This window comes from Aspergillus pseudoviridinutans (genome assembly GCF_018340605.1).
Source record: "Aspergillus pseudoviridinutans IFM 55266 DNA, scaffold_4, whole genome shotgun sequence".
Taxonomy (NCBI): Eukaryota; Fungi; Ascomycota; class Eurotiomycetes; order Eurotiales; family Aspergillaceae; genus Aspergillus; species Aspergillus pseudoviridinutans.
In genome coordinates this window covers 4493325-4516745 of record NW_025091284.1, presented here as the reverse complement: position 1 = coordinate 4516745, position 23421 = coordinate 4493325, and the positions used below count along the sequence as shown (strand labels likewise).

The window sequence follows — 23421 nt, the reverse complement described above, 5'->3', positions numbered from 1 at the left end:
TGCCTGTTAAGTCTATTTTATCTTCACCTGTTAAGCCTGTTATACCTCTACCTATTAAGCCTGTTATACCTTTGCCTGTGAAGCCTATTTTATCTTTATCTATTAAGTCTATTTTATCTTTATCTATTAAGCTAGCTAGGCCTCTACAAGCTAAGCCTATTAAGCCTGTTAAGCCTGTTCAGCCTACTAAGCCTGCTAAGCCTGCTAAGCCTTAGCCTCTAGCTCCTATATATTCTCTTTATAATAGTGTACATCAACCTGGACACTATTATAAACTAGCTGGTATGTGAATAAAATTTAGGATTATATGCTTATTATATTATAATTAAATCTCTTAATGGTAGATTATAGATACTTAAAGACTGTAGATCTAAAAGGTTTAATAATTCTTACCTTATATTTAACTTCAAAAGGCTAAGAGACACAGCTAATTGGGTGATTAAATGGGTTAGATAAACCACTAAATCCATAAACCTACTAAATTCTACCGGTCATGTGCACCCAAATGGGTTATCCATACCCATATGGGTTGGGTATCATCCACCCATATACATGTGGGTTGGATGAGGGCCTACCCTTATCCAACCCAAAGTGTGGATTGGGTGGGTTGGATATGGATTTGTGGATTGGGTAAACCAGTCTAAATGGAACTGTTGACACGAGCCATTTGGACCGGAGGAATGACTATTTTTCTGGGAGTTTACCAGGAAATCAGGCACTGTGCAGCTACCGGCGAAGAGGCGACACAAGTCCGGATTCCCGTCAGACATTTGACTATCGGAATGGGACCGAAAAGAAGTATACCAAGCACCGGATGACTTGGTATACGTGTGATGAACGGTGCACGAACAAACTATGATTGGCAACAAACCTAAGCTGATCTTGGCAGTCTTAGCTCATTCTCAGCCGCTCAAGCTGACGGGGATCCGAGACATTCACGACACGTGCAACGCGCAGTCACGGGACCCAGAGGCTGAGACATGCTGCAAAAGCTGCAAGGCCAAGGACTAAGCCATTATGCCAGCATTACCAAAGAAATCTATTTCTCGAGGAGTTGGATACCGATGGATACGGAAAATGTACTATTACTATCTTTTCAGAACAGATGTGCTGCCCTCTATCCACGTAGTTCTGCTGTACGGAGTACGGTGGATATGTATTCCCGCTGCCCCTATCCCCTATACATTACGAGGTGTACCTCACTCGAAGAGGCAGCTTGCGGATACCTTGACAAATAAGCTTTTTCCCGGCAGATCAGAGGAGTATGGAGAACGGTAGGAGCAAATGAATGCTATTGCCCGGTGTCCACTAAGAATTCTTCAAGGAAGACATGGTGTGTGTAACCACCGGCGAATTGGCGACACAAGTCCGGATTCGCCGTCCATTGAATATTGAAATGGGGGCGAAAAATGGGAATGTTACGCTGACCAATCCGAAAAGGGTTTTTTTCGAGGGTCCCATTGGCATCAAATCTCCAGTGAAACATCTGATCCCCAATCAGCGGCTGGATCCGCTCAAGCCATGTTTCAGCCAGCGGGATACAAACCGCAGCAACAACACACTTATATCCTGGCTACAATAGCAGCTTATAGCTTCTGGATACAATATAAAAAGGCACCATATACCTCTTCTTTGGCCATGACCAGCAGACAGACATCACCAGAACACTTCCCAACGCAATACCTCGGATAACACCATGCCGTCCAAAACCTTCATCAGCCAACTGGCCATCTCACTGGCTCTGTGCAACTCTGCCGTGGGCCAGGCTGTCAATGGCGCCGACTACAACAAGCCCAATGGAGGACCTCCAGCCAGCTTCTTCGAGGCTGCATCGACCATCCCTGTGGCAGCCCTTCAGGCAGCGGCCGCCAAAGCCACCAAGGTGCCCCCGCTGGCCACGTACCCTGTCAGTCCGGACTCTGGTGCGGCCAAGTCGACCATCCACACCGACTGGGCGTCATTCAGTGAGGGCGCCTCCATCTCCTGGGTCGCCGACATGGATGTCGATTGCGATGGGCTCGACTCTGGATGTCAGGTGGGTTCGGACCCGCGCATTGCCAATTCGTTGCTGATGCAAATAGGGAAATCCGGATGGACAACCTCAAACCAACTGGGGCGCCCTATCTGCATATGAGGTGCCTTTTATCGTTATTCCGGACAAGTACCTGTCGGCCAATACCGGCGCACTTCCTGGCAACAACATTGCTGCTGTGATCTGGTGCGTCGCGTCCTCGTCCGCTGATGCAACACTACTGACATGTCTAGCAACGGCAAAATGTTCTACGGAATCCTTGGAGACTCCAACGGTGACAGCCCCCAGGTCACCGGCGAGGCATCCTGGCTGATGGCCCGAACCTGTTTCCCCAGCGAGGGTCTGAACGGTAATAACGGCCACACCGGTGTCGATGTAACCTGTATGTTCTTTTCAGCCATTGCTCTTCCAAGCTAATGCAAGCAGACATCGTCTTCACCGGCAAGGATGCAGTGCTCCCCAGCAGCGCCTTGAACAAAAACTACATCACCAACTTTACCACCCTGCGCAGCATGGGCGACAAGCTCGTCAACGCGCTGGCGTCCAACTTGGACCTCTCAGGAACAACTCCGCCACCCACAAAGACCACAACCACGACCAAGCCGACCTCTACCGGTAAATGCTCCTGGGCAGGACACTGTGTGGGCGCATCTTGCTCCAGCGACGACGATTGCTCGGACAACTTGGTTTGCAAGAGCGGTTCCTGCGCTGCTCCATAGGCTCGTGGACTATGATGATGTTTTGACTTGGCAGTAGAAAGGAGAATGGATTGAGAGTTTGTCTAGTTATTGTCCATACCATGTGCATAAACTTGCTATATCTTGGGATGCGGTGTTTGTGCATAGTAATGCATTCTTACTAATTGTGATGACTCAGTCGGTGCCTTGTAACTAACTAGATGTGATGTCATGCCTCGGGCACCAACAAGTTCCTCTCGTAATAATCTCTTTTCTTCCCTTAACCACCTTACTCTCTACACTCCATAAATCCGTACAAGCAATCACAATGGGCGTCGAAGAACTAACCAGGTATGTTACCTATCTATTTAAATAGTCCAGCATTAACAGCATCATAGTCTACAAGCATTCCGGTCTGCCGTTGCAGACAACATGCTGGTGCTGGTCGACGCCTACGCAGACTGGTGCGGCCCGTGCAAGGCCATTGCTCCCAAGGTGGAACTGTTCAGCAACCAGTACGCCAATGTTAAATTCTTCAAGTTCAACGTCGACAAAGTTCCCGATGTTGCACAGGAGTTGGGAGTGTCGTCCATGCCCAGTTTCTATCTCTTCCAAGGGGGCGAATATGTGGACAAGGTGGTCGGCGCCAATCCGGGGCTGCTCGAGACCTACGTCAAGAGACATGCAGAGACTGGGGCCCAAGGCTAACTGACATACACTACATGTATATACCTGAATGTCATTATCCTAGACGAACCAAAACCTAAGTTTACTACTTTGTTTTGATCTCAAACACCCCCGTAGCAGCCGGCTTGCTCAACGCCCATTGCACTCCATGCGCCATGACCGAATCCCATCGCTTACATTCAGACAGCGTCGCATGCGCTCGGAAGCTGTGCGGTAAACCAGGAAAGACATTAACGTCGGTGGGAACCCTGCTGCAGTTAGTATACTGGCCCACGATGACTGCTGCTCGACTCCGACTCACCCATTATCTGTCAACAACTTGGCAAAAAAGAGCCCTTCATCCCGGAGTGGATCCCGGCCGGCGATCCCAAACGTCGTAGGAGGCAATCCCCGGACCTGTTCCGCAGTGGCATTTCCCGGGTTGAGCGTCAGGTCTGTCTCGTCGCCTTTGGCCTCCAGAAGGCCCATGAACAAGTGGATCCGGCTCACCGGGAGAATCGGCGCATGCTCGCAGTCCACGTAACTGGACAACTTCGGATCCTTGAGGTATTTCAGCTGCGGCGCATAGCAGCCCGGGCCCACCACTGGCGGGATCATGAGCACCTGTCCTTTGATTTTCGGTCGCTTGGCCAGTTGCTCGTCCGTGCCAAGGTGCTGCGCCAGTGTCAGGGAGGCAGTCATCCATGCGCCGGCCGAGATGCCTCCGACGACGACATTGTCGCCATCACCACCCAGCTCCGTCAGATGGTCGTGAACCCAGTGGAAGGCGTCTGCAGCATCGTTCCAGGCGATGGGGTACTTGTACTCCGGGGTGTGGCGGTAGTTGACGTTCACCACCACGACAGGAGTATTTTCCTTGGCCAAAGTTGCGACTATCCGGGAACAAATGGCGTCTTCTGAGGCCAGAGTGCCGAACAGAAACCCCCCGCCGTGTAGATGGATGTAGACCGGGAGGCGCTGTGAGGATGGCAAACCGACAGGACGGTAGCTGCGTGCTTCTAACGGAAAGCCGTCCCTTGCTGGGACAGAATAGTCTTGCATTGAGACTTGCGATTGCAGTCCTGACTGTGTCAGTAGATGCATTTCATATCGCAGTCTGACATACCTTCATTCACCATGGCGGTAGCGGCCCTCTCCTCGCGAGCTTGGTTGAACATGTCTTTCATAGCTTGGACGTCCAAGTTCGTGGCCGGCGGTGGAAGTGTCTTCTCCAACGCAGTCCATTCTTCCGTAGGTATACTGTATTCCGTGTAGTCTGCCATCTTCCTGTCTATACAGTCGTCAAAGACTGACGTGAGGTATTCGATAATTGAGGGGCGGACACAGCGGCGGGGTCATTTAAATAGAACGGAGATCATAGCCGAAAGCCGACAACAGATGTCGATTGGCGTTTCTCATGGCATCTTTGGATATAGAATACTAGTGAAATAAACAAGTTGCCGAGATTAATCCGGTAGGCTAGACTTGAACATGATTGCAATATCAACTGTCATAAAAGCACATGTTCTTCAGTGAAGTGCCAGCCCACTATCCTAGTGACCGCGCTCTATGTCATCAATCCAAAGTACAACGGCGTAACAACATCCTGGATAATCTTCTGAAAGAATCGAGTATTGTCATATCGTGGTAGTCTTGCCAATGCACCTCTGAATAATATGAATGGGTTGGCGTCGTCGCAGAGACGCTCTGCTCTGGGGATAAATGGAGGAAAGACAGCGAATATGGCGAGATGCGACGTTGGCAGGACCCTGATGCCACGTCTCCTTGTCCAAGCGGATTGCAGAGCTTAAACTACAGCCCACAGAACTACTGAGTACTGAGAAGAAGTCAACAAATCTGAAAGGGACAGACACTGCTCAAGTATCGCGGACGTTATAGTCCGCGGAGTTGTTCAACTTTGCAATCGCCGGAAATGTACTCATGACATCACCCCCCGACTACTTATACATATCCACTACCAGCACGATTTACCTTGATATCCAGACTCTAGAGAGCAGTTCGAAGTTGAAACTTCAAAAATGTCCAGATATGCATTGTTTGGGAGGCTGTGGCTGAGAAGCGGCCCTCCATTGGAATGGATGTTGATAAGAAGGCGTAGTCTAGCCCAGAGAAAACTGTCGACTGGGACGACAGCAAATCCAACATCGAAGCGGCCGAAGGAGCGTCTACAAGTCTGGCCATGGTTGGTTGCTCCTGTCCTCGGAAGCATCTTGCTCTTGTCAGTCCACAAGCGCCCTATCCAACTCGAAACAGACGCATCCCTTCAACGAGTCTACCCAACCGGCGAGGAATCTCAAGGCAATATGCTTAATCTACCCAGAGAGGACGCCATTCTGACCACTGCTCCTAACGTCCCTCCTCCCATCACCCGGACACACCCAGTTCTTCTCCACGTCCCACTGACGACGAGCACCAAAACACGACAACTCACCAGTCAATACAAGTACGACACATGGACCTTCAACGACAGCGTCCCCGGGCCGTTCATCCGGGCGCGCGTAGGCGACGTAATTGAGCTAAGCCTAACCAACCACGACCGCACCGGCAACCCGCACAACATCGACTGCCACGCCTTCACCGGCCCCGGCGGCGGCGCAGCCGTCACCACCGCCGAGGAAGACGAAACTAAAACCGCGCGCTTCAAGCTTCTCTACCCGGGCCTGTTTGTCTACCACTGCGCCGCCGCCCCGGTCCCCGTGCACATCGCCAACGGCATGTACGGGCTGATCTACGTTCAGCCCGAAGACGGCGATCTCCCTGCGGTGGACAGGGAATACTACGTCATACAGAGCGAGTTCTACCATGAACCGCCGGAGATCGAGGACGACGGCCGGCCCTCGTCTACAGTCGAGTTCTCGTACCCTGCGGCGCTGCGCGAGGAGCCCTCCGCGGTAGTCTTCAATGGAAGCGAGTCGGCGCTAACGCGGGATCGACCGCTCAAGGCGAGGACGGGGGAGTCGGTGCGGATTTTCTTTGGGAACGCCGGGCCCAATCTTACAAGTTCGTTCCATGTCATCGGGAGCCATTTCCACGAGGTCTTTCGGGATGGAGGGGTGGTGGATCCCCCGGCTAGGTTGTTGTCGACGGTGAGTGTGCCACCGGGCGGTGCGGCGATTGTCGATCTGAAGATGATCGTCCCTGGGACGTATACGCTTGTCGACCATGCGATATTCCGGATGGATAAGGGGGCGGTTGGGTATTTGAATGTGGCAGGTGCGCCACGTCCGGACATCCTTTATAGTGAGCTGCCGCCGGAGCCTTGTCCGGGGTGTAAGCTGCATCCGTAGGATCTCAGGAGTGCTGCCACTACATTTCTCTGATTTCTCACTTTCTCTCATTGTATTTGACGGAACATACCAACGATACCACCGTGGAACATCTATGAATCCTTTGGACGCTGTCAATCGTGCAGGCCAACGCATATCTAGGAGATGTCTATATGAGATACTGAAAAGCATCTATGATTGCTCCAGCAGACTTCGTATGGACATGGATAGTTATGAACACTATGCGGCCGAAGCTATAATCTGACCACCATATATGCACCAGATCGCTAGAAAGCCCCCTTCCCTGGAGTCGTGTCGCCGTCCAGTGCAGCACAGCCCTCTTCGTACACAGCCGGATTCAACAGCTGCGCCCGCGTCTCATTCTTATAAGCGAGTCCGATCAGTGTGTCCTCTGGTTGGCATTAGCATCCCATCTCATATTCAACCGATGATTCACTTACTGTCAGCACAATATCTCGGCCATCCAAGGTGATCCAAACCCCCGTCTGGATCCGTCGCAAACTTCACCCAAGCAGAGGAGATATACTTGTTCGTCCGCTTCTCCGCAGAAGAATCAGGAATGCCGGTGACATTCTCCGCCGTCCCAAAGACCATATGCAGATCGACGCCGTGATAAGCCCCGCTGGTCGGGTACAGTCTCAGATTCCAAAAGTCGCCAAAGTACCGCGCATGCCATGTAGGGACACCGTGCGCGGCGCGATCGGCCGCCGCTTGGCCGGTCGGACAGGTGAACGCGGCGAGGTTGAACTGTTGCCATTCCTCGTCGGTGAGCGAGACCTTCGCAGCAAAGGCGTTGATGCGGTAGTAGCCTGCTTCGTTGTCGTTGCTTGTGAAGAGGTATGGCTAGCTTCGTTAGTGTGATTGTTATTAGGTTTGGGGCTCAGGTTTGTGTGGAAGCTTACCGCTTTGATGAACTTGCCCTGCGCGGAGCGTTCGGCGTAGTTGTCAAAGACCGTGACGCCGTCCACAGTAGGATGGAATTGGGGTTGAGGAAGCGCGGGGGAGGGGGCGAACGGGACTTTTTTCACGGCCCCAAGGATTGCTTGGAACGACTGCTCGCGCAGACATTCTACCACCGCGTCAATGGGATCGGTGCTGTTGCCGCAGCCTAGAGTGTTCGAGACGTGGTAGAAGTAACTGGCGGATTCCTCGGCAGTGTTGGGCTTGAAGCTCAGCGCGGTGCCTGAGTGCGAGATGAGGCCGCGGACGAGCGGCTTCTCCGTCCAGATATACGAGTAGTAGTCGACTGACGCGCCTCCGGCAGACTGTCCAAAGATGGTGATGCGGTCCGGGTCGCCTCCGAAGGCGGCGATGTTGCGATGCACCCATTCAATGGCCATGCGCTGGTCCAGCAGACCCACGTTCTGGGTGAGGCCAGGGGCTCCCGAGAAGCCAAAGATATTCAACCGGTAACTGTCCGGTTAGTATGGCACAATGCGACGGGAGCTAATCACTGACTTGAAGCTGACCACGACGACATCATTCTCAGCGACCAAGTTCTCGCCGTCGTACATGGGGCTGTGAGCTCCACCAACGCTGAATCCTGCGGTCGTTAGTAGGTGCTGTATACGACAAACGTGGTGCACAACATACGACCACCATGGATGAAAACCAACACCGGTTTCAGCTTGCGTGTGGGCTTAGCCCATACATTCAAGTAGAGACAATCCTCGCTCTGGGGAGTCCCCAATTGCTGAGCAAAGGTTCTGATAATATTCGGTGCTTGCAGCGTCAGGCCGGGGAAAGCCGGGACGCTTCCAATATTGGCGGGACAATCCCTATCATAACGGTCAGATACTGAGCACTCGGATTGTCTCCGGGGTCACACACGGGCTCTACAAAAGTGTTAGTCTGTTCCTGGAACCCTGCATTATGCAGCATACATAAGCATTGGCAAGGACGGTGCCATTGCCGTAGTATTGGACCGGAGGAGCGAATCGGAGGTCTCCCGTGGGCGAAGCAGCATAAGGGATCCCCAGGTACTCGAATACCCCAGGTCGCGATGCGACATGTCCCTCAATCAAGCCACTGCTGGTCCTTACACGAGCGCCCGGGGCATCGCGGGAGTTGGGTGGTAATTGGGCATACGCTGGAGTAGAGGTGGCCAAAAGGGCAGCACCCAGGGAGATCCAAACGCTGAAATGAACCATAGCGCAACCCGTCCAGCGAAAAAGCAATTAACGACAAGGATTGCACAGGTTGAAGAGACTGCACTGGATCGCATCAGAGCTAGGTTAATATACGGAGTTATTACTGGGATATTTCTCGTAATTCAATTAATCCAAAGTGTCGATCCAGTCCGAAACGGGACAATTCTCCGCCAAGTGGACCGACGGAGCACAGCTAGGACAAGCCCCCTTCCACTTTGCTCGATAGCGCAGGGACCATGTCTCGGGGCAATTAGAGTAGGATCCAATCGTCGGATGGGCGTCGTGGAACATCCCTGATCAATCCACCTGGGCCGCTTTCCATGGCTCGTGGCCGATCTGCCCGGCGTCGCGTAGGAAATAAGGATAATGGTACGGACACTCCCACAAATCGCGGCATTTTCCGGCTAGGATCAAGACGCGCTAAGGATTGATTGATTTTGATTGCGGACTCCGTCCGGAATCCTTCGAAAATATCATCATGAACACGAGCCAAGGGGTCTTCTGCTGAGAACATAGATAGATGGCACGGATCCTTCTATCGGCAGCATGATTCACGATGAGGAATCCTGCCTGACATGGCGTACGAGATTGGACTGAGCACACCTACTGTGCCCAATCGCGGTTTCACACTTTGGATATGGAGTGTGGTTATGGTGATTGTGGCCGGTTTCTTTGTGCTGGGCCGGTTTGCGATTCGGTGTCACAATCGCCGTATTGGGACCGATGACTGGGTGATTCTCGCGTCGTTGGTATGATCATCCTCGCATTGACGCACGTTTGCTGACAATCACAGATATCATCGGTGTTGCTGACGGTGACCGAGTGTTCTGGTAAGGAGTCGCCCCCCTCATTCTTGGGCTTTATTGACTCTTGTAGCGGTGCATTATGGGTACGGAAAGCACCTGAAAGACATCGCCCTTGATGACCGAGTCAAAGCTCTCAAGGTATGAACTATACATTGCCTCCGTAGTAATTGATGGCTGACGACAAAAGTGGTTCTATGGCGCCCAAATCGTATATAAAGTCGTCATCACCGTCAACAAGATCTCCTTCCTGTGTCTCTACCTTCGCATCTTCATCCAGCCCGTCTTCCGCCGCGTCTGCTACGGCGGGATTGCCTTTCTTTCCGCCTGGGGTCTCGCCTATATACTCGTTACCATCTTCCAATGTACGCCCGTTGCCGCGTTCTGGGACAAGACAATCGCCAAAAAGTCCTGTGTCAATAGCAAAGCGCAGTGGTTGTCGTATGCCGTGATCAACATCGTTTGCGACGTGGCCATCCTCGCGCTGCCGATCTACCCTGTCTCGAAACTACATTTGGCCCAAGGGAAGAAGATTGCGCTGGCAGTGATCTTTGGCATGGGGACATTGTATGCCACCTCCCACATTCATTAAATGATCCGGGCTAACCAATCAGTGTTTGCATAACGAGCATCATTCGGACAACCACTCTTGCAGAATCAGCAAACGACACACGTAAAGACCCTACCAGTAGGTCCTGACCACCCAAAGCAACGAAGCACACTGACAATGTAGGCGGCCCCATCCCCGCTACAATCTGGAGCGTCATCGAAGCCAACGTCGGGATCATCTGCGCCTGTCTCCCCGTCTACCACCAACCGCTGAAGTGGTGTCTGCCTCGCCTTTTCGGTTCTCAGCACTCGGCTGATCCCTCAGTCAACCGATCCCGCGGACGAGGACACAAGACGCCCGGGAGAAGTCTCTCGCTGCAGGATCGAAAGGATATGGCCTGGCGAGAGCTGCATGGTAGCGGCGGCAGTTACTCGAACAATGTGTCGACGCAGGGGTTCGAGATGTGTGACGTCGAAGGCAGGAAGACTGAGACGAATGAAATCATACGGATGACGGATGTGAGTGTCTCGTATCAGGATGATCAGAGGTCGGATGCATCCTCGAAGCCCATCAGAGGGAGAGCAGAAGATTGATTTGGCGTTCGGAGTGTGGGCATACCCCTGCCGGTAGTAATGGTTATGCCCATTGAGCAATGAATTACCAATGAGTTACGTCAAGACATTGGTTCAGCGACGACGTAGGCTCCTGGTCAGTGACTGCTCACACGGCGGCATAGCCAGTCGATAGCCAACGTGGACAGTTCCTTCGCCATGCTGGGCCCCTGAATTGACCAGGGACTCAGGGAATTATGAGATCTCTTCCGAATTCAGGACGTTGTCATTCTCAGGCCATCTGCATGTTGCATATTTATCATGCATAAGGACCTCGCCTGCGGTCGGTTAGTAGCGGACTATACCCTAGTCGCGTTAATCGACTTCAACAGTCCGTCTATAGCCGACTCGAGGAATGTCAACACAGCCTGGGCTGGATAATTTGTAACTGACTGTCAATGCAATGCCAAGCTCATGTTCACGCTACAAACTTCTCTAGAGCGGTCTCGAAGTCCAGCTGCTTCAAGCATGAAAATTTTGTCGAGTCTAGATGGCACAACCTTGTAAATTCTGCGTCACGATGATACCCTGTATGTACGTCTGAGTAATGGAAATACCAGGATCCCTTGCGATTTTCTAGACATGCAGGTGAATGAATGGCCTGACAGTACCATCAATACCACTCCGACAGGGAAAATTTTCACATCGAAGAAATGCCTCGTCTTGGCCGACTGTCATCCATCTGTCATCTGTGTGCTTGTAGAGTGGCAAGTGTGATGATCTAGTTCAACTATGTAGATATATTGCACATGCCAAGGACTACATGCCAAGCAACACAGTACAACCTCGCGGTGGCGCTGGACAGTCCTCAAGATATAAAAACCAGGCAAGATCCAGTCCAGTCTGCCAGAAACCATCAGCAGCAATCCTCCATTGACTCAATCCACTCAATTCACTCAAACATTCAAACATTCAAACTTCCAAACATCCAACCCTTGATCACCATGAAGTTCTCCCTTGCTTGCCTCCTTGCGTTGGCTGGACTCCAGTCCGCCCTCGCCAACCCCAAAACCTGCCAAAAGGAAGCACAGTTTGTGAAGCAGGAGATGGTCGGCCAGAAATACTCCGAGGCCATGGTATGTGTTTGAGATACTCCGTGTCAGGACGAAGCTGACCCTAAGTAGGCAAATGCGCTGCAATCGGAGCCCATTCGCGTCCTCCACCCAGGAGATTTTATCACCATGGAGTACAACGCTTCCAGGTACTATTTCCTCGGCCCTATGCGCTACAGTAGCTGTGACTGACTGTATGGCCTTTAGACTGAACATCCAGGTGGATGAGGACGATGAGGTTCTGTCCGCCCATTGTGCTTAGGGCACGGGCACGGTCCGACCTAATGGTCAAGGAATCGGAATACACAAAAGTACTGTCATTTAGTTGAAACAAATAAAAGTTTATTTCTGGCATTAGGGAAGAAAAGAAGTAGCTCCAAGATGTGTTTAATATTCTGCAACAGTGACGTAGTATAAATTGGACCCTGTCGGACGTGTGCTGGCAGACTCATAAGCACCCTGTCCGGCTTGATCTCGCCTCTTGTGCCGAAGGCAAACGGCCAATTGTCGTGTTTCCTATCTGCTTGATGTCATCTGCTTGACGTTACTTGCGACCAGGTTGGACACCTGCAAGTCAGACAGCTACACGGTCCATGTCCGCACCTAGATACTCCGATGGTCAAGTGTTTCGAATGGGTCCTCGCGCGATCCAAGTATGGTTAGGAGAGACGTTTGCAACTTACAACATATATCACATCGAGTAGAGGAATTAGAAATAGGAAGAAACTGAAAGAGGGGTGTCCGCCTCTCGGATTTGTACAAAGTGTTGAGAAAGAAGGGTATCTTTCTGTCACCGGACATCAACCCTTCCAGCTAGTGACTGCTCAAGTGAGTATGGGAGGGACCCATAGGGCATTTTATTTGCTTTTCTAACCACTAATCTTCTAATCCTGTGGCTTCTGGCCGTAGACATGATACCACTGAGCATACATGTGGATGTTACGATTCAGCAATTCCGCTCTGGCGCCTGCAAGGAGGGCCTGCACCTCGATGATATGCCATCCGAGAACCCGCGTCATCAGAGCGAAACAGTACGCATCCAGACTCTCTATCATATTGACCTGGTGGAATTTGCCTAGTTCCTTCAGCTTCGGGTCCTTTGCCCACGGCGATAGAGGAATCTGTGTCTCTGTTAGTGGCCATTTCTCTCAATAACTATCTCACTGCCCACCCACCTTGTAAATCTCCTCGCGGACATTGATAAATCCTGCATCTTCAAGGCGCTGCTTGTGCTGGTTGGCTGTTCCCATCGTCTTGCCGAACCTTGCGCTTGCGTCGCATATCAGTCGATTCGCCTCGAGCAGATTCTTTGCCTCCTTGATGGTACCATCGTCGCAGCAAACGATCAAGTCGGCATCCGCGAATTCAAACCATCCGGCGGGCGCCAGGTTCTTGAATGCGCGCTCGACGAGTCGCTCGTAATCGGACACGGAGCCTTGCAGGTCACGGGCGTGGATGAAGTCGAATGGCTTGGAGTATTCCCATTCAGCCTCGAAATCATCCACCTCAAAGGTGAGATTCGGGGGGACCCTGCCAGAATATCAGCAGGCCATCTCCAAAGTCATCAGTCATTCCATACCATGTAGGCTGAATGGGGCTCAGGTCATTTCCTGGAGAGTCAGACACGGGCCATGGTCACCGCGTTCTTGCGAACTTACCTATAACTTTCGCCTTGGGGTATTCACTACGACATTAGCATGAGCGACTTCATCGACGGGAATAGACTCACTCGGCCACTTCCATTGCCCAGATACCGGTGCCTGTTCCCAGATCGAGGATTCGGGAGACATCGCTAGGGATGGGAGAGCGGAATAGCTGTCCGTCGAGCTTCAACCGATGGATATGGTGGTGCTTCCAGGGTTAGTCGTGTATTGCCTTTTGATAATGCCACAAGTACCAGATCTAAACGACATTGTTCTTCCTCGTCATTTGGCTGTTGACTGTTAGCTAACCCCTCGCTTGGAGATCAAAAGACGTACCATGTTGTATGCGCCCTCTCGGAATGCGTGATATCGGCGACCGTTCTGCGTTCTCAGTCCTGCATCAGAAATCTATTTTATAGAACTTACTTCGTACCTGGCATTGTTAGTGGCCGCGGTGCGGTTAATGGATTCACACCTACTGGTAATTGCGAACGCTGGAGGAGACAGATGTTGTTTCGCTGACGCCGGAGCTGCGTTTTCTATTAGGTGAAGGCGAAGTTGTGTCGTCGTTCCATACGCACCTATTAACGAAAGAGCCCGAATCATCCGAGTACAGATGCTCGTCATCCTAGAGAATGATATGAGACCAAGATCTGCAGCTCCATTCGGCTACCATGAGAAGAGCTCACCTCCACCTCCAGAGTTCCTCTGTTGGGAACCGAGGTGCCATTTCCTTCCGCCATTTTGTTCAGTCAAGCTGTTTCTCGAAGATGGCAAGCTGAACACGGAGAAGGTCACGGAGAAGGGTGTCCTTTAAGAAACCCGTTTTACACTACTTGACACTCCAGCAGGGATGTTTGACACCAGCCCAAAGTAGTTAATGGTTCAAAGCAATCAAATCCCGCAAACCCGCTGACACCTCCACCTCCCGCTGTGATATGACACGCGGAAGGATGCAAGTGTGTCCGTTTTCTCCCCGTTAGCCAGTTCGATGATGGATAATGTTATTGGTCGACAGAAATAGGTAATGCTAGTTAGCCGTTGCCCCTCACCGCAATTGATCGGGGCGTCGAGTCATTGCGATCCTTAATGAATTGCTGAGCCAGCGTTCAGTCTGTGGAAGGATGAGAAACACCAACATGTCTCAGCGTTGACCATGGTGTTATTAAGATTGTGATGCGGATTCTACAACAATATTTTGCTTCATCTAGACTGCTTTCAAGCATGCTGCTGCCATCAGATCAGGCCACGTCACACTATCGGTCCATCTCATTCAAAGAGGCAAAACCTCCGGCTAAGCATGCAACGACTAGCCAGGTTCCAAGTCTCTCGCACGAAAGCCCAGATCTTTAGTCGAGATTATGTTTGATTACTCCCCCCGCGCCTGTCGATCAATGGCTTTAGCTTAGCACTGTTCAAATGTGACCAAGTCAACTCAAAGCGACACTCGTTCCCCAGAGACAACTCTAATGCGACGTCTCTGAGAGTCTATTTAATAACTGATTTACAATCACATCCGCCGTCGGATGCCGGCAGTCTGCCTGCAGGGCAAGACGATCAGCGCCTGTCCAAGCAGACCAGGCATTTCCTATTCGGGCCGGAAGCATGTCATCCATGGACTAGTTGGAGGCGCGTTTGCCTCTAAGCAGGCATCCTACAAGCTTGTTTAAGAGGCACATGAATTCCAAATCAAATTCCTAACCATACATATCGTACATCATAGCTTGTCGTCAATCATCTAATCGTCTCGCGAGCGCAAAATAGCAGGCTCCAAGCACGAAGTCACATCTAATGACTCACCGCGAAAGGAACACGCGATATGCGTCACAACGCGTCGAGAGTCCGTCCAACCCTCGCTGAGCATATTTAATATCCTCCAAAATCCATCAGCGAACTGCGCCTGTCCTCTCTTCTTCAGAAACCTCTCCAATCCAACCGCCACATCTTCATCTGCCGGTCCATATCGAACAACCGGGACGTAGAGGGTAACCTCGGGCACCTGCGCTTCAGGCAGAATCTCGAAACAGTACTTCAATCCCTGCTCTTCATCTCCCTGCGCATGTGCATTCCACACAGGCAACTCGTCGCCCCACGAGAACATCCTATCTCGATGCTTCGGCCGCAAGACCAAACACAGCAGCTCCCATAGCTCCATAATCGCCATATCCATTGCGTGCACGCGTCCGCCGAGCGTCATGATGGCGATGACGCTCTCAAAGTTCGTGACTGGCGTGCTGGCATGCAGATACAGCGATGCCTGTGCGGGCTCGACACAGTCGACGCCCAGCATTTCGAGGTTGAGCGTCACCCCCACCGGATGATTATCCACAAATGCCACGAGCTCTTCGAAAGCCGGGAGGGGGATGGTCTCCGAAATGGGCCGGATGGCATCAGTGAAGATGGCCAGGGAAGGTTTCATCTCGTGCGCTTGCGCAGGAGGGTAGAAGTAGACCTTTGGGATGACGCCAGTTTCGGTAAACTCGAATGACACAGGCATCCGCGGCCGAGTGATGTCCTTGTCCGTGCATAGGAACGTCCGGTGATGGCTGGAGTGGTCCGTATGATGGTCGATCTGGAACGCAGCCACGAAATGCCGGTACCATGTAAGGTCGACCGGGGGAAGTTGTGCCGCTAGTTGCTCCACGATATTCTGCGTGGCCTGGAGATGGTGCCGGGTCATACTGCTGGAGCCCTTGGCATGCTCGCCGGGCGCTTCCACTGTGAGGCTGACGATCGGATGGTCATAGTCGTTCGTGTTGATTTTCCAGCTGTACTGCACGGCTGGTCTGTTCAATCCCACTGGAGGGAATCGGCCCATGTCCGGGAGCACTATGGAGTGCAGCAGCAGGAGGATCTCCGTCTGCGCAGCCACTCTGTATCCCGCTTCATCGGCGAGAATGGCCACCTGTGGACCGATGCAGTCCCACCAGGCGTGGATGTCGTCGTTGGCGCCGATCAACCATGTGGATGTGAGATCCCACGAGGGGGTTCGGATGGTCTGCCGCGGATTGGCTGGAATGCCAGAGATATCCCGCAGGGGTGCTTTCCCTTTGAGCTCGGAGTGCTCGGGGATGGTTTCGGGAATTGAAGGTATAATCATCTTTATCTTCATGTTGATTGTGTATAGCTTCATGTTATCCACAGGACGCCGTTCGTCGAGTACTTTATATCCCTGCTGATAATGGCTTCGAGTGTGATTTCCGCATTGCAACAGTCACGCCCAATGATGTAGGTGTACCTGACGAGAGCATGCATATTTTTTGCAGATAATCTACAAAAGCCCATGATTCAGCCGACGTCATTTTACGGAAAGCATAACGGGACCCACGTCGCGTCATCAGATCTGAAACTATCCCCAGATGTGCTTTATATCAACCACTCTACCGGAACGCAGGACGCATTTGGTAGACTCCACCGTTTCAAACACTTCTACTTGACGTTGACTACGTCATTTGGTGTTAGAAGCTAGGAAGAATGTGACAAGTCCCTTAACGATTGTGTCGATTACCGAATGCGGCCACGCCACTTTATTGTCAACATTCCAGTCAGGACAGCCCCATTGAAGAATGCGGAATGACATCAACTTMCTAGTGAGGCTTTCCAGAATACACACCCTTGGAATATGTCATTTGGGAGTTCTAATGCCAGCTACTGTCCCCGTTCTCGTTGCAGTAGTCTCCTGTTGTCCAGACAACAGACCTTCGACCGAACGTTCTACAGAAGGCTAGGACATAATAGAGGGCACATTCTTGCATTTGGATCGTCTGCGAACATGCTTCAGACTATTTACTTATTCCAGACTGACGGCAGACACAGAAGTTCGGCGGTTAAACGACCTACGTAGCTGTTTCTATTCGAGACCGGTGATATCAGTCTCGGCACTCAGAAAGCCAGGTTACTCACGATCAGCTGTCAATTAGTACCGAGTGTCTACAACCGAAAGTTTATACAGTATAAGCAAATCCCTCACAAATTAACTAGATTGCGACCAACCTAAGCCAACGCATTCTTGTAGAACAGATTCGACCTGCGATCACCCGCAACCCCCGAAGCAAACCCCAAGAACAACCTCACTTCTCCAGCAGCTGTCTTGTAAATCGCCAATCCCTCCGGCTCTCTATACTCCAGGGTGGACCCTGCCTTGGTGAGCGTCGGCCCCTGCACCACCTTGCCCGTGTTCATATCGACGCTGGTAACCTCGGAATTGACCTTATCCCCGCTGGCCGCATACGAAGTCCCTGTCAACAGATACAAATACTGTCCATACGCCGCATAGCCCTGAAAAGTCGACGACAGTGCGTTCAACGCCGGCTGCTTAAAGTTAACCAGCGGGGCCGAGAAATCGCCCCTCGTCGTGGCGGCGAGGTCATAGACGGCGATATGCTTCGCACCGCTGAGGTGATACCGGACGATCAGCCGGTTGTAGACCGGGTCAATGGCGCAGGTATGCTCCGTTGCATCGGCGACGGGCTGGAATTTAGCCAGGCCGGCCGAGGAGCTGGTCAATGTGCTGCCGGAGGCGAACTTGAAGCGGGCAAGTTTCTTGCCGTAGCCGTTGGCGTTGGCCTCGACCTCGGTCCAGAGGTAGGTTGCGGACCCGACGGCCTGCGCGCCGAACGAGACGCCATGGCCAAAGTCCTTCAGGTACATGTGTCCGACGTAGTTGCCGTCAAAGTCGAGCTGAGTGATTGTCAGGTCGCCTGCTGTTTCGGAGGAGCCATCGCGGCGCTGGGCCACGAAAAGACGTCGGTTGACGTTGTCAAAGGCGAATCCTTGCTGGACCGTGTTATCGCGGAGGGTTTTGTGACGGTAGAGGTCGTAGGATGGGGCCGATATATCGAAGCGTTTGGATGAGGGAATGCTGGCGTTGGCTGTGGCGATGCCAAAGGTGATCCAGAGAAATGCAGCCAGAAGGCTGCCGACCTTGAAGAGCGGAGTCATTTTGTATGATCAGCGATAATCATGACGAGAAGTGAACGGCAAATTATATAACTTCTCAGTAAATGAGAATTAATTCTCTAAACGGTAAGATATCGACGAATACGAACAATACGAGCATGGGGCCTGATCTATATCGTTTACGGAAGGATACGATGTGGATAGGCGGTTTAACGACCTACTGGGACTTGGCAGTGTTATTTTCGGACTGAAGGATAGCCAACAACCCTCCTGGAAATTGGTCTTGTACTCTTACAACTGTTGAAGGATTCAGTCAGTCCTCTGATAGACGGCATTGCGCCTATTATAGAGCTGTATGAACCAAAAGACTAATCGGATTAGACTACGACGTCAGCTCTGACGAGCAATCGTATGCAGGCATCTGGCCCTAACTCAATATAAATATTCTGCTGCCCTGCGATGTGTGAAATAATCCTCTAGTCTTCTGGACAGTTTCCATCTTGACTGATCATTCCTCTCATGTGTGTTACGTCCTCATGCATCAGTAAGGAGATCCAAGACATCATATACAGACGCAGACTATAGTACAGTGCTCCGGTGTCCTCTATGAAGACTAGGTCATGGTCCTGTCGTTCGAAATATACAAACTGTGGTCTCACCAGCTTGGATATGCTGCGGCTGCCTATATATCTTTGAGAATACCTCTGTAGGACGAAGCACGATAATTCAAAGACAATTGATTGCAGATCTCTCGGGGATCAACATACCGAGATGCAGGTCAAGCATAATTTCTCCACCGCTCATAACCCTCGAGGGTATACCCCGCAGCATTCAGGTTCAACGTCCTTGGCATGAAGCATATAGACTCCAAGATCCTGAATGTCAGTAGCAGCAGCACGGCACAATGCGTTTATTGCTCCTTTTCCATACTCTGCCCCTGATCGCAGCCTTTGCTTGTACCACAGACGAAGACTGCAGTTTAACAGKCGTCTGTTCACCAACCAAACATTGCATCTGTGATCCTGGCTGGCGCGCTGCCGACTGCAGCGAGCTGGACTTGCAACCTGTCGACCGGAATACCGGCTACAACCATACCAACATCACCCTGCCGGACTTTTACCGTGACGGCGCAGGCAATTCCTCTTGGGGCGGACATATCGTCCACGACCGGGCCGACCCGGCGCTCTTCCACCTGATCATCTCCCAGATAGACCGAGGCTGCGGACTCGCAGGCTGGCGACCATTCAGCACCATTATCCGCGCAGAGTCACGTACCGGCCCGCGAGGACCCTACACCTTCGCCCAGGAGCTCTTCGGCACATTCCACCACAACCCAACCGTAATCTGGAGTCCAGCCGACAGGCTGTACCTGATGCACTTTATTGGACTCGACTGGGAGCCCCCGACAACCTGCCGCTCGATTAAGCGCAACAACTCCATTTCCGTCTCGACGTCGCCGGACCTTCGCGTCTGGAGCGAGCCCATCGAGCTTTTGGTCAATGTCACCAATCCCGCTGCCTGGCCGCTGTGGTCCCCATATGACCACACAAGCCAGATGCTCCTCGCCACAGAAAATAACAACATCTACGCTGCAGCCAGCTACAAGGGGCCGTATTCCCTCCGAGTAKAGCCGGGATTTACGGAGATCGACCCCTCCCTACGCAGCGAGGACCCCTTCCTCTGGCGCGACAAGCGCGGACACTGGCATTTTCTCGTGCACCATATGGTCGATATCGCATTAGGTGAAAAGGGCCCGCGTGTCGGTGCGCATGTGTTTGCGAGGGACTGGCGCGGTCCATGGCATTACAATAACATCACGCTGGCGTATAATACCACTGTGGAGTTTACCGATGGGAGCAGGGTAGATTACTATCGGAGGGAACGGCCGAAGCTGTTCTTTAGTCAGGATGGCGAGGTGACGCCCTTGTATTTGGTGAATGGGGTGCAGGAGTTTGGGAGTAAGGCGAGTTATACGTTGATTCAGCCGATCGGGAGGAGGTGGAGGGAGTATGAGATGCAGTACGGCCAAACTAGAGCAAGTGGGAAATATTAATTTTAGTTGCTCTTCAACCCAACGAATGAAAATTACATCCAAACAGTGGTCGCTCCAATTGTCTCCCCGGACTTTGGCACCAAGAAATCACTGGCCTTGATCCGGCCATCCGCCTGTCTAGCACCCTGCACCAGACTCACATCCACACTCTTGAAGCTACTATTCGACCACGACGCACTTCCATCCCATGAGTTCCCCGAGGAGATCTGCTTCGAGCTCAGTGCGGTGGCACTCTCCCCATTGACGGCGGCAACATTCCCCTTGAGCGTAGCCACGGCCGTGTTAAACTTGAAGCCGACCTTGGCATTGTTCCACGCCGTGTTGCGGCTCAGCGTGAAATCACCCGTCTGCGAGTTATCCGTGAAGCCATCCTTGGAGTTCCCAAAGGCAATGCAGTTGGTGACGACGTGGTTGGCGGGGCCTTTATCCGCTGCATCGCCGCCGCCGAGCTTGAAGCCGTTGCCGTCACCTTCGAAGGGTGAGAAGCCCCATCTACATTGTCAGCTGCAGCAACAAAATAAAGAATTGATGGCGTACCGATTATATCCATTTCCCCAGGAAATGGTATCCTGGATCGTCACGGCAGACTTGAACTCCCACAGATCCAACCCGTCGTCGACGTTGTTCCACAGTCTTGCTCCCTTGAGGAGGTTACCCTCACCCGAACCCTCCTTGCAGGCGAAGCCGTCGGCACTCTCGCCGTTCTTGCGGGGGTCTCTGTTACCGTAGGAGTCGAGATAGAGAACTTTGTTGTTGGAGGACGAGCCTTCCAATTGGAAGCCTAGAGTTACTGGTCAGCATGCTGTGTAACTCTGCGGGAAAGGCAAAATACCAGTCTCGTAGTTATCCCTCGTGATGAGTCGCTCGTAGTGATTGTTGGACGCATCGCGCGCATACACGCCGTACGGACCATGGATCAGCTCTAGGTCGTAGAACTGCCAGTAATTCGCGTTCTGGATGTGAAGGATTCCGCGGTCTTCGTTTGGGAGGGAAGCGTCGAGGGGGGCGGGTGTTCTATCTCGTCAACAAGCGACTAGCACATATGACAAAAGACCTACCCAGGTAGAGCTTCTCCATCGATAATGACTTTCTCGCCCTGGTAGGCGCGCAGGGTGTATGGCTTGGTCGCTGTCCCGCTCTTGGTGATCTGGATGTTGCTGGTGGGCGAATATGTTCCCTCGCGAAGGTAGATGGTATCGCCTGGCTTTGCGAGGTTGACGGCGGACTGAATGGAGTTCAAGGGGGAGGTAATGCTCCCTGAGCCACTGCTGGACCCTGTGGTAGAGACATAGATGGACGCGGCCAGCGCTGTGGGCAGAAGCCCGAGGACGATCTGGAAGTACTTCATTGCGGCCCTGAATGCCTCTTCAAGGTAAGAAGTACATCAGTCGTCTTCCCAGTTTTTATATACCCGAGTTCCACCCCATTGCTGGAAAAACAGGACACTACCCGGGGCTGGAGAGTAGCCAAGACTTCACCACAGTACAAAAGAATCTTCCGCTGCAGGGGCCTTGCTTGGCGCTTCAACTTTGCCGGGTATGATTTGTGCAGAATCTGGGGATATTGTGTCATTGTCCACGTATAGATATGATCGTCACTTTACGAGGTGGAACTGTCGGTCAAATGCCGGCATGAAACCCGCTTTGGTTTGGAAGCACAATCTACGAGTACGGGCAATGTCCGTAAATGACTCGCGGAATAATCAAATGCTGAGGGTACTCGGGGATTGCTATTGCGTAGACCGAGATTGTTGCATCACATACAGTATCTTGCCTGCAAAGTCCAGTCAATGACTACCCTGCCTCTCCTTCAACGCCCAGTCCAATAACTCCGGATACCACCGTCGTCCCACATCCTGATGACTTGTGATCCGATGTATCAGCGTCCCCTCGCCCGTCTTCCCCCGAAACGCTTTATTAAACGTAGCCTCCGCATCCGACCGAACCTGCTGATCCTTGACTAGCTCCCTAATATGCGCCGGAATATCCAGGTGGATATCCTCCGCACACAGCTCGAGACTCATCCCCTGGAAAACAGGAAAGGAGAACCTCGGCCCCAGTGCCTTTCCGTCTGCATCGACAAAATTCTGCGGCCGTAGATTCACTCGATGCGTGGTGGCTGTGCACACACCCCCCGTGACTGCCTCCAGCGCCCGCCCGATATTCACCACAAGCGAGCCATCCAGCGGCGGCGCGGGGATCCAATCGCCGGATTTGTTCTGCACTTCGAGCCCTGAGTGAGGGGTCGCCTGCAGCAGGAAAGTGAGGAATTCCGAGTCCTTGTGCGCGCCGACGCCCTGCGCGTCGGAAGCGCTGCTTGGTCGTGGATACTTGATTAGTTTGAGTTTGTGCTGTGGCGGCTGGTCGAAGAACGGGTACAGAGCGTTTGAGGGAAGATCCAGCGCTTCTGCAATGAGGGATTTGAATGCCTCTGCCAGGGGACGGATTTCAGCCAGGTACGCTTCGATGGCCTTCCGGAAGCCGGGGATGGCGCTTTCATCAGGCCACTGATTTGGTCCCCGGATGTTTCTGTACAGGGGCTCATCTGGCCCAGGGGCTGGAAGTTCCGTTGCAAACTATTATCGTTAGTCTACTCTGTATCTTTATGACAAGAGCCACTTACATCGAATTGCTCCCGGTAATCTGTCTTGGAGGCAGTCGTCTCCGCACCGAGGCGGGAATAGCCCAGGAAGTGCTTGCTGTTGACCATTTCAATCTCGAGTTTCTTCTCTAGCGGCAGGTCAAATACTGCCAGGGACTTTTCGATGAATGCCTGCTGGACATGAGGCGCGATTGGGGTGTGGACGAGATAGAAGAACCCCACATTGACCACAGCATTGCGCAACTCCGAGAGAAAGCGAGGTTTTGTGTCTGGCGATGCAGATAGCGAGAAGTCGAGAACAGGAATGCTTGTAAATGACTGTGCAGATGATGAACCCATCGTGGTTGTTATGATATTGATGGATGGATAATAATGT

At 52.2% G+C, this 23421-nt stretch overlaps 13 protein-coding genes across 13 annotated transcripts; 6 read left to right on the top strand and 7 right to left on the bottom strand.

Annotated features, from left to right (window-relative positions):
* Positions 1-1696: 1696 nt before the first annotated feature.
* Asppvi_007007 (glycoside hydrolase family 75 protein) lies at positions 1697-2751 on the top strand (the record flags this gene model as incomplete). Its single annotated transcript, XM_043302902.1, has 4 exons — positions 1697-2035; positions 2082-2218; positions 2266-2414; positions 2459-2751. 4 exons carry the CDS (start codon positions 1697-1699, stop codon positions 2749-2751), a joined length of 918 nt encoding a protein of 305 aa, XP_043158837.1.
* Positions 2752-3037: 286 nt separating this feature from the next.
* On the top strand, positions 3038-3417 carry Asppvi_007006 (thioredoxin family protein; the record flags this gene model as incomplete). The annotated part of the gene is made up of 2 exons (XM_043302901.1): positions 3038-3060; positions 3108-3417. The coding sequence occupies 2 exons, from the start codon at positions 3038-3040 to the stop codon at positions 3415-3417; spliced, it is 333 nt and encodes a 110-aa protein (XP_043158836.1).
* Positions 3418-3481: 64 nt separating this feature from the next.
* On the bottom strand, positions 3482-4658 carry Asppvi_007005 (alpha/beta hydrolase; the record flags this gene model as incomplete). The annotated part of the gene is made up of 3 exons (XM_043302900.1): positions 3482-3644; positions 3698-4457; positions 4502-4658. 3 exons carry the CDS (start codon positions 4656-4658, stop codon positions 3482-3484), a joined length of 1080 nt encoding a protein of 359 aa, XP_043158835.1.
* Positions 4659-5414: 756 nt separating this feature from the next.
* On the top strand, positions 5415-6683 carry Asppvi_007004 (putative multicopper oxidase; the record flags this gene model as incomplete). The annotated part of the gene is made up of 1 exon (XM_043302899.1): positions 5415-6683. One exon carries the CDS (start codon positions 5415-5417, stop codon positions 6681-6683), a length of 1269 nt encoding a protein of 422 aa, XP_043158834.1.
* Positions 6684-6949: 266 nt separating this feature from the next.
* Asppvi_007003 (uncharacterized protein) lies at positions 6950-8833 on the bottom strand (the record flags this gene model as incomplete). Its single annotated transcript, XM_043302898.1, has 7 exons — positions 6950-7074; positions 7124-7526; positions 7586-8096; positions 8142-8226; positions 8277-8405; positions 8482-8518; positions 8567-8833. 7 exons carry the CDS (start codon positions 8831-8833, stop codon positions 6950-6952), a joined length of 1557 nt encoding a protein of 518 aa, XP_043158833.1.
* A 575-nt stretch (positions 8834-9408) lies between these two features.
* Positions 9409-10779, top strand: Asppvi_007002 (uncharacterized protein; the record flags this gene model as incomplete). Its single annotated transcript, XM_043302897.1, has 6 exons — positions 9409-9582; positions 9627-9663; positions 9710-9777; positions 9827-10203; positions 10251-10324; positions 10370-10779. 6 exons carry the CDS (start codon positions 9409-9411, stop codon positions 10777-10779), a joined length of 1140 nt encoding a protein of 379 aa, XP_043158832.1.
* Positions 10780-11741: 962 nt separating this feature from the next.
* aeiA lies at positions 11742-12111 on the top strand (the record flags this gene model as incomplete). The annotated part of the gene is made up of 3 exons (XM_043302896.1): positions 11742-11873; positions 11922-11998; positions 12057-12111. The coding sequence occupies 3 exons, from the start codon at positions 11742-11744 to the stop codon at positions 12109-12111; spliced, it is 264 nt and encodes an 87-aa protein (XP_043158831.1).
* A 622-nt stretch (positions 12112-12733) lies between these two features.
* On the bottom strand, positions 12734-14235 carry Asppvi_007000 (class I SAM-dependent methyltransferase; the record flags this gene model as incomplete). Its single annotated transcript, XM_043302895.1, has 10 exons — positions 12734-12970; positions 13025-13379; positions 13429-13459; positions 13508-13533; positions 13579-13700; positions 13829-13873; positions 13919-13925; positions 13972-14022; positions 14074-14120; positions 14182-14235. The coding sequence occupies 10 exons, from the start codon at positions 14233-14235 to the stop codon at positions 12734-12736; spliced, it is 975 nt and encodes a 324-aa protein (XP_043158830.1).
* Positions 14236-15230: 995 nt separating this feature from the next.
* Asppvi_006999 (aromatic prenyltransferase) lies at positions 15231-16604 on the bottom strand (the record flags this gene model as incomplete). The annotated part of the gene is made up of 1 exon (XM_043302894.1): positions 15231-16604. The coding sequence occupies one exon, from the start codon at positions 16602-16604 to the stop codon at positions 15231-15233; it is 1374 nt and encodes a 457-aa protein (XP_043158829.1).
* Positions 16605-17485: 881 nt separating this feature from the next.
* Asppvi_006998 (putative FacC-like extracellular signaling protein) lies at positions 17486-18433 on the bottom strand (the record flags this gene model as incomplete). The annotated part of the gene is made up of 1 exon (XM_043302893.1): positions 17486-18433. One exon carries the CDS (start codon positions 18431-18433, stop codon positions 17486-17488), a length of 948 nt encoding a protein of 315 aa, XP_043158828.1.
* Positions 18434-19295: 862 nt separating this feature from the next.
* Asppvi_006997 (glycoside hydrolase family protein) lies at positions 19296-20444 on the top strand (the record flags this gene model as incomplete). The annotated part of the gene is made up of 1 exon (XM_043302892.1): positions 19296-20444. One exon carries the CDS (start codon positions 19296-19298, stop codon positions 20442-20444), a length of 1149 nt encoding a protein of 382 aa, XP_043158827.1.
* Positions 20445-20476: 32 nt separating this feature from the next.
* On the bottom strand, positions 20477-21792 carry Asppvi_006996 (putative pectate lyase; the record flags this gene model as incomplete). The annotated part of the gene is made up of 4 exons (XM_043302891.1): positions 20477-20936; positions 20982-21225; positions 21277-21458; positions 21503-21792. The coding sequence occupies 4 exons, from the start codon at positions 21790-21792 to the stop codon at positions 20477-20479; spliced, it is 1176 nt and encodes a 391-aa protein (XP_043158826.1).
* Positions 21793-22230: 438 nt separating this feature from the next.
* Asppvi_006995 (isopenicillin N synthase family dioxygenase) lies at positions 22231-23384 on the bottom strand (the record flags this gene model as incomplete). Its single annotated transcript, XM_043302890.1, has 2 exons — positions 22231-23019; positions 23067-23384. The coding sequence occupies 2 exons, from the start codon at positions 23382-23384 to the stop codon at positions 22231-22233; spliced, it is 1107 nt and encodes a 368-aa protein (XP_043158825.1).
* Between the last annotated feature and the right edge of the window lie 37 nt (positions 23385-23421).